Below are 13,603 nucleotides of genomic sequence, written 5' to 3' on the forward strand. Positions count from 1 at the left end.
ATTAAAAACAGGTGATATTGGATTACAAAAGTTATTAGAGATATTTCAAATGATTTGGAGAGACGAACAAATACCTACAGACTGGGAAATTGGTCTGATTGTACCTATACATAAGAAGGGTGACAACAAGAATTGCAACAACTATAAAGGAATAACTCTGTTAAGTACAGTGATGAAAGTTTATGAGCTAATAGTAGAGAGTAGACTGAAAAAAATAATAGAACCAACATTAGAGAAATCGCAGAGTGGTTTTAGACCTGGTAGATGTACACAAGATCACATTTTTACGTTAAACACATTCGATAAAATACCTAGATCAAAAGTATGGAAAAATCTGAAGAACAGAAAAATACCAGAGAAACTTATACCGGTAACTAAATCAATATACAGAGACACTAAAAACCGTATGGTAAGTAAAAATATGATATCCGAGCAGTTCAGAACAACTAAAGGTGAAAGACAAGGGGGAAGCTGAGCCCGTTACTGTTTATTACGTTTATGGACGAAATAATAAAAGAAACAAAAACAAAAGTCAGACCATTTACACATAGGGTATAGAAATCTGAAAAGCACAGAGATAGCAAATTGTACATTTGCCGACGATGTAATTTTAGCAGCGTCTGAAGACGAGTTACAAAGAAGCGTAAAAACATGGAACACAGTTTTAAAAAAGTATGCTATGACTATGAACAAAGAAAAATCAAAGATAATGGTAATAATCAAAGAAAGAGAGGATATGCATGTTCAGATAGATGATACAAAGTTTAGACAGGTACAATTATTTGAGTACTTGGCAGTAATCATTGAAGAAACAGGTAAACAGGGAGCTAAGATTAATAAAATAATTGATAAAGTGAATAGACTGTACCACGCAATAGAAATACAATTATAAACAAAAAAGAAGTATCGAAACATACGAAGATAAATAGGTACTAAATAGACAACACAAAAGTGAGATACAGGGATAGGGTAAGGAATAACTACATAAGAGAAGAACTGAAAATCGATGAAGTGATGGAGTATAAAGACAATTAGGTTGGGAGGGGGGCATTTACAACGACTACAGAAAGAAGTACCAGTTAAGAAGATATGGGAAACGAAGGTGCAGGGGAAAAGAAGTAGAGGAAGACCCAGAGAGACATGGAACGAAATGATGGCAGGGATTCTTGACAAAAAAGGAATATCATGGAATGAAGCAAAGGCTATGGCACAGGACAGGAAGCAATGGAAGAGATTTGTGCACTGTTAACAGAGCACACGTTAATACCTACACCCGAGAGGGTAGAAAGTCTAAAGATTATAAAATGTACATATTATTGTTAGTCACTTTCATATACTTTGTCTTACTTGTATTAACGTGTAGCCCTATTATTTTTTTGCTGCTTTTAATGCTGTGAACAATTGGACCAGATTCGCCTTTCTTCTTGCTACAATGTCGATGTCATCCACATGTGCTAATAATCGTACACTCTTATTAATAATGGTTTCCATTGCTGTTATTTCAGACTCTGTATTAACTTTCTCTAGGACAATGTTGAATAGAAGGCACGATACGCTATCTCTCTGTCGAAGTCCCATTTGTGTCTGGCTTAAGTCTGCGGCTTCTCATACCCAAGCCAGGGAAAAATAAAACTCAGGTGACTTCCCAATAAGCCTGCTACCTGTTCTATCAAAAATCTTGGAAAAACTTCTCCTTAAACAATTATCCCCAGTTATAGAAGAAAGGAAACTAATTCCCCAACACCAATTACGATAGAACAGGTACATAGACTGGTAAAACACATTAGAAGTGATCTAAAAAATAAAAGGTATTGTCTGCTGCATTCCTGGACATTGGTCAGGCCTTCGACAAGGTATGGCATGCTGGTATGCTCTTTAAACTAAAGGAAAACCTTCCCCATCCTTTTTATCAAATCCTAAAAAGCTATATTTCCAACGGAAATTTCCTAGTCAAGCAGGATAATGAATACACAAGCCTAAGACCAATAAAAGCCGGAGTACCACAAGGAAGTGTCTTGGGACCGATATTGTACTTGCTCTACACTGCTGACCTACCCACAAGTAACAGAACAACGTGTGCAACTTTTGCTGATGACACTGCTGTACTAGCCTCTCACCATTATCCAAATACAGCATCCAGAATCCTTCAGAAAGACCTTAATAATATACAAAGATGGCTTAAAAAATGGAAGATAAAGGCGAATGAGAGTAAATCCATCCATGTAACCTTCACAATGACAAGCATGTCCATCTGTAACACTAAATGAAACGCAACTCCCACAAACCGATACTGTCAAGTACCTAGGAATCCATCTTGATAGGAGATTAACTTGGCAAAAGCACATTTTTACAAAAAGAAAACAACTAGGAATAAAATTCCGAGAAATGTACTGGATCATCGGTCGCAAATCTCAACTATCTTTTGAAAACAAACAGCTGATATATAAATCTATATTAAAACCAGTGTGGACCTATGGTATCCAACTTTGGGGGACAGCCAGTCAAACTAACCTAGAAATACTGCAGAGATTCCAGAACAAAATCCTTAGAACAATGCTGAATGCCCCTTGATACGTGCCAAACTATGTGATAGAGCAAGTCCTCAATGTGCCATCCATAAAAACAGTAATAACAGAATATTACAAAATATATTCCAAGAGACTAGAATCTTATCCAAACGAGTTAGCCAGCAACCTCACTGATGACCACAATGATGTACGAAGCCTGAAGAAATTCAAGGTAGTGGACCTAGCGAGAAGATTCGAATAATCTGTGATAACTAAACTTTTTAACTTGTTTTAATTTAATTTATGTAAAGAGGGTGATCACTGGATCTCCCTCTACAGGTAAAATTTTCAATTTTTGTCAAAGAATTTACCTATTGTTCTTAGTTAAGGACAGATTGTAAATATTACAACATTAAAATAATAAAAAAAAAGTCTGCGGCTTAATGAATGAACGTTTACCAAGCCCAAAGATCCTACCTCTATCCTAGTATTGATGAATTGGCTGGAGTCAATTTAAGTCTTGATCTTCATATTTTAACTAACAGACCTTTTGGATTTTATACTTCCATCATTTAAAAATTACTCTAACGAACCTCAGATTTGAACTATCAATCTAGTAAACTACGCACTTTGAAGTAAGCTCACTGCTTACTGAGCTCACTGCTTACTGAGCTATGGAGCCATCAAAATTTGTCTCTTTAAACTAAAATATCATTCCGCTAAAATAGCTTTATATTTGACCCAATGATTTTTACTTTCACAATCTTCATAATATTATTTATCCTAAACTGTTGATTTATTTAATCAGAAGAACAACCCATTTAAGTATTTAAATGGTATTTAACTGAAATAAATAATTCCAACAATTTATTCGTATTTATTTGAACAAACGTTAGTTAACTAGAAAACACATCGATTTTTGGGATTAATGATACATCAAATTTAGTAACAAGTCAATAACAAGCGTAATACGTCACAATGGGTTTTGATTATTCGCTATTAGCATTGTCATGTGTACCCCAGATTGGTTTTCGCTGCAATGTGCCGGGACATGTGTTTCTGTGGCGCAAAATGCGGGTGGTCGTGTTTTATTACACTCTTTGCAATTCAACAGAATGTAACATTAGTCCAATGGGTGTTTATCAAAAATATAATATATTATTGCGAATGAGGGTCGAATGGTTGGTTATACATGAGTGGTTGTTATTAGAATATTGATACAATTTAATGGAATTGTATTATAAACATATTACTTTCTTTCATTATACAATATATGAAATATTGATTAGATGGTATATAGCTACATAGGGGCTATACTAGGCGGGCTGCCTATTCCTTAAAATATACAATACGAAGTAAAAATTATATTTATTTATTATTTATAAACTAAATCAATATTAAATAAACTTGTTTTTTTGTGCTCTTATCGTCCTCAGGGTTCTGTAGAATAGCTTTTGATTACTTTTGCTATCTTCTTCCATTTTGTATCAGAATCAAGTATATTCAAATGGGAAATAAGCCACAATTTTACCTAAAAATGATTTTATTAACGTTTCGACGCCCAAGTCGGGTGTCGTTGTCAAAATACAAAATAATACTAAATAAATAAAAATGTTGTTGCGTAGTAAAAAATTCTTCTAATAATTTATTTAATCTGACTCACTTATATCGGCAATTCAGACACGTATTATTCATTTTAAAGTAGACGACTTTAAAATGATATTGCCAATATTGATGAGTTGCGTTCCTGGGACGACTTTACTAAAAGATAGTTCATTCGATTACATGAAATCAATCCCAACTCAAGAATATCCGCCACAAAAATCTTGAGTTGGGATTGATTTCATGTAATCGAATGAACTATCTTTTAGTAAAGTCGTCCCAGGAACGTAACTCATCAATATTGGCAATATCATTTTAAAGTCGTCTACTTTAAAATGAATAATACGTGTCTGAATTGCCGATATAAATGAGTCAGATTAAATAAATTATTAGAAGAATTTTTTACTACGCAACAACATTTTTATTTATTTAGTATTATTTTGTATTTTGACAACGACACCCGACTTGGGCGTCGAAACGTTAATAAAATCATTTTTAGGTAAAATTGTGGCTTATTTCCCATTTGAATATACTTGATTATAAAAATGCCACAAGAAAATAGCTTCAGAACAACATTATATCAGAATTTTTCCCAATTGTGTCTCCTTGATGTTATTACTTATGTGTCTGCATTTCTAGTTTGTTTCATCTTTCATATATACAGCGTGATTGATTAGTGGGGTAAAACTCAATAGATCCGCTATAGTAATAGATAGCAATAAAAGTTAATAACAAAAATTTTAGCCACCTTTGAGCTTCACATTACAAAATTAGTTAGAATGTGACAGGGTGTTCGATAATATAGTGGCAGACCAAACTTATGTTTTTTTTAATGGAACACCCTGTATTTTATTTTAAATTCGAGAATCTGTTAACTTCTCCATTACAAAAATATAAAGGTTTGTTATGTTATACAGGGTATTTACAAAGTTATAACTAATTTTATATGAAAATCGTAACAAGTTCAATTCCCTGTATAAATAAAAATAAGCAAAACAGCAATGGTTAATTAATGCCATATTCTTTTACGTATTGTGAAAATTTTCAGGAATGATCGATATTGCTAATTTTCTTTATATCAAATACAGGGTGAGTCAAAACGCAAGTACATTATTTTCTCAGTAATTTTAAATGAAATACCCTGTATTTTATATCACCATTGAAAAGTACCATTACCGTACTTTCACTTTTATATAACATTCCCTTTGTCTAAATTTATTAGTTTTCGAGATATTTTCATTTTTCAATGGACCAGTAGCGTGGCCATCCAAATCACCAGAAGTTAATAAACAGGACTGATTTTTTGGGGTTACTTTAATAATGAAGTTTATAAAATACCTCCACCAACAAGGGATGAGATGAAAAATAGAATACAAAGTTTATTTCGATGTGTTAATTTACAAATGCTTTGTAGAGTAAGTAGCTCATTCAATGATCGTTTTTAGGCGTGCATAAATGTGTTGGTAATTTTGAACACCTTATGTAATTAAATATTAAAAATATTTCATTAAAAGTAGCTTTTAATTTTTTCAAACATGTTTTTTTGCAAAATTTATTACTGATAAATCATTTTTCGTTGTTTAATTGTCTTCACAAAATGTTGTATTTTGTATTTGTGTGTTTTTTTGTAAAATTTATTACTAATTTTCTCTCTTTATTTGTTACAATTACATAAAAAAGTAGTTTTTAATTGTTTCAGAAATGTTGCATCTTATGGTTGTGTTTTTTTTTCGTCCAGTTTTCTCAAAGCGCTTTACCATTGTTTGTACCCATTACTTTATCGATCTGAGAATGGTTACGGAAAGTATCCCCACAAGTTGGCTACTTCACTATAAAGACTCTGTCGCCGTAGCCCCTCATTATTAAAACAGTAATTTGTTCTTTTCAATAAAAATATATTTTTTTAGAGCTCTTAAAAACATAAAATAACTGTCAGCTTTCGCTATTAATACAATTTATTTTACAAAACTTTTTATTATGTGTCAAGCTATTATTAGTTTTATGAAGTACATTTTTGAAACAACACATATATTGAAACTATAGTTTCAAAAGATTTTGTGGTCTTATGGTAATTTTGATTATGCTTTCATTACTATATTTGTTGTTTTTTTTTTGTCTTACAAACTTTGCTTACAATGAGAACATTATGTATTAATTCCGTTATAAATGAATGTAATCCTAAACGAGTTGGTCTTACCAAAGAATTTATTCTAAATCTAATCGGAGCTTGCTTTGATCGTTTGATAATATTATTATATTCTAGTTATTATTCTTTTCAGTAATATTCGTTTTATTTTTATTTCAGAACTAGTGAATTTCTCGGATGTATGTCATTTGATGTCGGAGATGTTATTGAAGGGGTAAGTAATAATCGAAAATATAGGTTATAAGCTGTTTAAAATAATAGTAGTAAATAATTTTTTGTATGAGAATAAATAAGACAACTTATCAATAGAAATTAAAGTAAGGAACTGAAAAGTTAAATTTTGTTTCGACTTGTGAATTATTAAAGAATAAAATGGCGAAGGTACATATGCCTCCACCAGAAATTTAAATTTTTCTTACTGTCCTATTTTTTTTACGTCGTTTATTATTATTGTCTGTTGTGATCCTGTTTATGTATTTTGTGTTGATTTTATTTACTTTAATAACTTACCGAAGGTAACCCTGACAATTTTTTATTGAAATTTCCATTTTCAATGATTAAATTTTCAATTCATTTTCTTTTAACTTATTGTAATCTCTGACTCCACAACTGCACCCTTAGTTATAGAGGATCAAATATAGTGTACTCTGGGTCTAATAGTTGTGGTTTTTGCGGTTTCCTTCATTGATTTTATTACCTGACTTGCTATAATTATGTAGTTAAGATCACAATCAATTTATTTCCTTCACTTCTGTTCCTGTCTCTGATCACTGTCCTCATTTTATGGTCAAATATCTAAGAGCAAATTTTAACACATTTGTCAAAATTGCACAACCAGAGATAACATCGATTAATTAATTTTTGCTATCTTCTATGATCCAAACGTTGTCGGTTTCACAGTAAATTAAATAATTTAACAATCAATATATTGTAATAATAAATAAAACCTTAATAAATATAAATAAAACCGGTAAGTCTATACCATCACAATTTTTATTCGTTCAAACAAACATATTATCAAGCACGGAATTGTTGGCTGTCATTTGCCACTTTCCGTCTTTTGAACTTGCCCAAAGATTTGCTGATCAATGCAGTATAGTCCATCCTTTCCATCAGTTCCATATTAGCAAAAATTGAGCAAAAAAGTATGATAATGCAGACTTGAGAAATCATTCTTTGTATCGGCACTATTTAGTTTACTGTTACCGCGACCTTACGATACTGTGCATAATATAGACACCGAAACCGATTGTCGGAGTAAGTTATAAATGATTGTGAGTACGTTTCTTTTACTTATTTCATTAATTTAAATATTTATGCTCAACTAGTAGATTTTATTGTCAATATATATTCATTAGATTACACCACCAATCCCTAAGCTATCACGGACATTTCCTCTGTCCTTTACGTAAATACATTTACAGTTTTCTAAAGCTTCTATACCGACTTATCGATTTCTTACGAGTTATTACAACTCAGAACACGAAACTAAACTACGCAGAACGAGGATATTACTACGACTAGAGCTATTTATTATTTTGATGTCGCGGATGTACATTCCCAAGCCGTTAATATTTATGGAGTATAGTGATTTATAAAATGGCTTTTTCCTGAAAAATTGCGGGGAATTGCTGGTCGTTACAGTTTAGTATTCCTTCCTGGAAGTTAGAATTTATTTAGGCTTTTATAGGTTAATATATCTTCGGGGTTAGCTGATGACCAACATTGATAATATAAGAAATAACAAACTAACTTTTATATATCTAAAAAGACTACGCCATAACGGATGCTGAGATTAAGGAAGATGAGGGAATTTTATAATTTATAATTCACGTCCCATCTGCTCAGCGCGGTAACGTTCCAACGAGAATGGTTCCCTTCGTACTTCAATCAGAGTAAACATGTAAATAAAAAATGAATAACCATTTTCAATTTCGTTGCAACACGAAACTACAGCCGCATCATTATTCCAGTTCAATCAGAGAGTGCAGCAAGCACCTCTACACGTTTCGAAACTTATTAGTCTCTCATCAGGAGGCACATATGCTGCTCTCTCTGACCCAACTAGGACAACCCCGGCGTGCAGTCACAGATTGCAACGAACGAAATGGCAGGGATGCCCTAGCGGCAACTGCTAGCAAAAGACTAAGTTTGCAACGAAATTGAAAATGGTTATTCATTTTTGATTTACATGTTTACTCTGATTGGAGTACGAAGGGAACCATTCTCGTTGCAACTTTACCGTGCTGAGCAGATGGGACGTGAATTATAAATTATAAAATTCCCTCATCTTCCTTAGTCTCAGCATCCGTTATGACTTGCAAATTGTAGAAGCCTAGGAGGTGTTATCAGAGAAGGTTCCCATTGTTTTCAGTCTGGTAGGATGTAGAGTAACATTTTTTGGTGTTTTTTGGTGTTTTTTTGTATTCTTTTATGTGCTATTAGATTGAAAACTTAGTCTTTTGCTAGCAGTTGCCGCTAGGGCATCCCTGCCATTTCGTTCTTTGCAATCCGTGACTGCACGCCGGGGTTTGTCCTAGTTGGGTCAGAGAGAGCAGCATATGTGCCTCCTGATGAAAGACTAATAAATTTCGAAACCGGTAGAGGTGCTTGCTGCACTCTCTGATTGAACTGGAATAATGATGTTGCTGTAGTTTCGTGTTGCAACGAAATTGAAAATGGTTATTCATTTTTGGTTTTATATATCTTTTTTTTCAAAAAAATAAGGATGTGTTTAAAGGAAGAATTTTGAAAGTTGTGCAAGGAAGCATCCAAAAGGGGTTTATAATAAATCAACACAAAATGGACTACCTAATAGGCTCAAGTTTAAATACTGGTAAGTATGAGTTTAAAAAAGTGGAATACCTTAAATATCTTGGAGTCACAGTTCATCGAACTAATGATAGAAGCATAATAATCAATGAAAGGATCCAGGCTGGAAACAGAACCTACTGGAGATATAACTACTTCCTCACAGATAAAACTTTTAAGCTTACTCAGAATACTAAACTAAACATTTACAGAGCAGCAATTAGACCAGTAATCACATATGGTGTTGAAGTAATGTGTCTGACACGTAAAGATGGAATGGAGAAAAATTGTAGAAGATGCCAAGTCACACAACCAATTGTAAAACCAAATTGTTAATGAGTAGTGATTCACCATGACAAATGAATCGGCAGATAAGAGTTAAAAGAGGGCGGCAATGACTCCGCTAGGAGTGTAGAAGCCATGATAATAGTGATTTATAAAATGGCTTTTTCCTGAAAAATTGTAGGGAATTCTGGTCGTTACAGTTTAGTATTCTTTCCTGGAAGTAAGAATTTATTTAGGCTTTTATAGGTTTTTACGTCTTAGGGGTTAGCTGATGACCAACATTGATATAAGAAATAACAAAATTTTCTATTTCTTTTTTATGCAAAAATAAGGATGTGTCCCAATATTTTTAAATAAAATGGTATTATAATAGATATAACAGTAAAGTAGAGTTCGGGAGTATTTGTGTCTGATAAGAATGAAGAATTATAAAAGACGATAAAAATATTTGGCATAATAAGAATATAATTAAATAATTTTTTCGGTGCTCTCTATCCTTCCAGGTTACTTTATCTTTCGTTGTTTTTAAGGTGTGGTTTAATATTTTTTATTACAAACTTTTATTTCTTAGTTTATCTTGTATTTCTCTTGAGTTAATATTCAGTCATCATCATCGTCTGCCAAACTCTTGTATCCACTGTTGGGCATAGGTCTTTTCCATTCGCCTGCACTATTTCCTATCCTGTACTTTCTGCATCAAATTTCCATTTCCTGCTAATGTTCGTATCATTCCTGCTATCTTTGGTATCCATCTTGTTGGTGTCCAAATCAGTGTCTTGTTTTCACTTAGTCTCTATTCTGAGTTTTTTGGTCTACCTATTATCATTTCTTCTTCATAAAGTTGGCTACTACAAGTGCAAACTCTTCTCTGTCTTTAACTTTTCTTATTAGTTATTCAAAATTTAGTCCTGTATATTATTGTCTCATAATATTTTAATAATATTATGATTGTAATAATCTTTTTCTTCCTAGTCCTCTTTTTCTCTCGACCTAAACTTTCACTATCAATTGTACATATTAGTACTTACCATTTGTCAGTATATTCTATTATCGCATAAACGTACTATTCGCGGTGTGCAAGTACTTGGAGGGGATACGAGAAACGATCGTGCGCGAATAGCGGAGAAATCTTGCAACTTTCTTAAATAATTCATATTGTTAATTGAAATTGTCAAATTGACGTATATTTCATACCTACTGTCATTGAAGAAGAAAATTATATGTTGCTCACAATATTGATATGATATGCAATTATTATATAAAAGTATATTTATTTAATTGTATTTTGCTTACAGTACTGCATTTTAATAATTAATTTTATTTACTACATACAATTGTTTACCTTTTAAGAGTAAACAGTAGCGATCAACAGGTAGCAACAAAATATAAGTTCGGGAGATAGTATCATAAACTTTGGCAACAGTGGTAATCTTTGACATTATCTAAGATTAATATTTTGACAATATCTTAGTAGCGCTAAATGGAAGTAATAGAAAACGATTTTATTTTTAATAAATAGATATTTATAAAAATAAACCAAAATGGGTGAAAATTTTATGTTAAGATAGGTATTTAGAAAGGTATTTGCATGAAATATCTAATAATAAAGCAATAATAAATAATCGTTTTTTGTTGTGAAGCGAAACAAATTTCGATTTTCGCATAATTTTGACACGGTTTTTAATGGACTTTTTCTTGAAAGGTTTCACTTTATTTTTCGTTTGATTTACTTTTTCCATTTTGTTAAACTATTGATAATATTTTTAGAGTAAAAAATCCTCCTAAAACTTTATATACTCGCATTAGAATTCGAAATATTTTTACGTAAAATATACTTATCTACCTATATATAACTAAACAATTAACAACAATCTATTCTTTCAAAGAGGCCAACAACTTATACAACAACAAGTATATAATAAATTAACTATCAATAAACACTACTTTCCTATGAAACAACAATAACGAATTCTTAAATTAACACACTACTGCACTGAACAGATATCGATAAAGATGACAGAACAAATTAGAGAAAATCTGACGCAGGTTTGTCAAAATGACAGTGATAATTTCTCTATGTTGTCTAATTAGTTATTTAGTTATCATATGTTCGATTTCTTGTTAGAAATAAAAAATTTTAGTAGTTACAAGATTACACAAAATCTAGGCATGGGATAAAAAAGTTTATTTGAAGAAAGTTTATTTTTTTTCTTCTTAATGGCGGTACAGGCTCCTTTTTTCAATATTTTATTTAGTTATAGAGTAATTTCCACGTACTAACATATTTCTGAAATTGAGCTCTGTACCGCCATTCTTTATTATATTACGAATATGTGTGCCAAATATCTCGACAAAATACTCAAAATTAGAGCCGCAATCTTGGAACGCGTTTGTTGCTATCTGTTGATCGCTACTGTAGCCTCTTAATAACATAACCTAAATCTTACTTTTTCTTCTTATAATTTTTTTTGGCTACGGCCTTGACAATTATCCAGCAACCAGGACCAATATGATTGACCAATATAATCAAAAGTGCGAAAAATGTTGCTGAGCTATGAAACCAGGTGTCGCTTTTCTGAACTTGCACGGTCCCAATACGAGCAGCCCTGCATTTAGCTTGTGCAATCATTTCTAGTAACATTTGTTGTTTAAATCGTCTCTCTTAGTATCCTGTTTGATACCATAATATGTCTTCTTGTTATCCCTAGAATTATTCCTTCCATTGCACTTTAGCCTATTTTTATTTTACTGACAAATTTTTAAGTACCGGCAGTATACATTGGCTGTAAACTTATTTTTTTAAGTAAATCCAACAGTGGCCCGCCACTGCCGCTCGTCTGGAGTGGCACGTTTAATTTACATAGGAATTTACGGCCAACTACTTTGTGGCACCACAGAGTAGTGCTGCAGAGTAGTTCGTCTGTTTCTGGGGTTAGGGTCGTGATTGTATTATTCCTTTTTATGAGGACAATACTTTCGTTTAAGATATAGGTTAAATAGCTTTCAGTTCTCCAGCGATTTCTCGCCTATTTTAACAGCTTCTAATATTATTTGGTCCTCTTCCGGATCCTTATTTTTTCATTTCCTTTGGAGTTCGTTTCACTTCCTTTATAATTATGTTGGGCAGAAGTTAAAATACTTGACCAGGATCTGTACTGTAAGGACTGCCCTATAAGCTATGTATAATAATAGACAGTGATGAGCGCGCCAATAACGGCAAAATAACGCAAAAGATGGAAAACACATTAAGTTGTGAGATAAAAAGAAATTAAACTAGTGAAGATGATTTAGCGATAAAGCGATAATTTAGCTATAAAAACCTAAAAACTTACATTCTATTTATTATTTCCCAACTTTAGACGTATCAGGGGGGTATGTCAACTAAAACTTTCACTGTCACAGTGGCAGTTTCCAAGCTCGTCAGATACGTCTAAAGGTGGGAAACAACAAGTAAAATCAAAAAATAAATAACCATACAGAAGCGAATCTGACTGTCGTTTCCATTGATTTTGTTGGGACCGAAATATTTGACCTTGTGCATCAGTTACAGAATAGAACTTGATGTTCTAAGGAATAGACCATTCCAAATTAGGTAATATTTTTGACAAGTAGTTATTAATTAAATATGAAATATAAAATTTAACTATAAAATATAAATAAAATATAAAATAAAACATATACAGGGTGTTTCATTAATACTTGTCCATATAGTAACTGGAGAAACCTTAGCACAAAATACGAAGATTTAACCTAAAACATCTAAATAAAATGTGGTTCCTTACTGAGTTACAGGGTGTTTTATCTAAAAATTTAAAAACTATTTTTGCTCAGCATTTTAAAACTATTCAACGTATCCTTTTCATACTTGGCAGAAAATGCAACTACTAGACACCCTACTAAATTATGATAAACAAACGTTTCTAGCTACTACCAGAGGCGTACGACAGGGGATGGTGAATGGTTGACCCTTCTCAAATTCTACGCCAATGGAGGAATTACTATTTTAGTGCCATTTTTAGATTCTCCAATACTTTCTACGTAAATAGTACAGTCTTCATTGGTAACGATAAAGTCATTAGTTTTCGAGAGATTTGAAGTTAAATATGAAACGGCACAGTTATTTTGGTTAATTTATGATATGATTCATATTATTAAAATTTAAAAATGATTTGTACCCAGTACTTTAAAACTATTTGGCGTATCTTTATCATACTTGGCAGAAAGTATAGGTACTGTACACCCTACTAAATTA

The 13,603-nt window shown here is 32.2% G+C and overlaps 1 protein-coding gene across 1 annotated transcript in view; it reads left to right on the forward strand.

Moving 5' to 3' along the window:
• LOC114332848 (uncharacterized) overlaps nt 1-13,603 on the forward strand; it is a 415,288-nt gene that overhangs the window by 209,370 nt on the left and 192,315 nt on the right. Inside the window, exon 6 of the mRNA XM_050650473.1 lies at nt 6,415-6,469. Within this exon, the coding sequence (XP_050506430.1) occupies nt 6,415-6,469 (55 nt within the window). The remainder of the gene's footprint in view (nt 1-6,414; nt 6,470-13,603) is intronic.

This window comes from Diabrotica virgifera, chromosome 5 (genome assembly GCF_917563875.1).
Source record: "Diabrotica virgifera virgifera chromosome 5, PGI_DIABVI_V3a".
NCBI lineage: Eukaryota > Metazoa > Arthropoda > Insecta > Coleoptera > Chrysomelidae > Diabrotica > Diabrotica virgifera.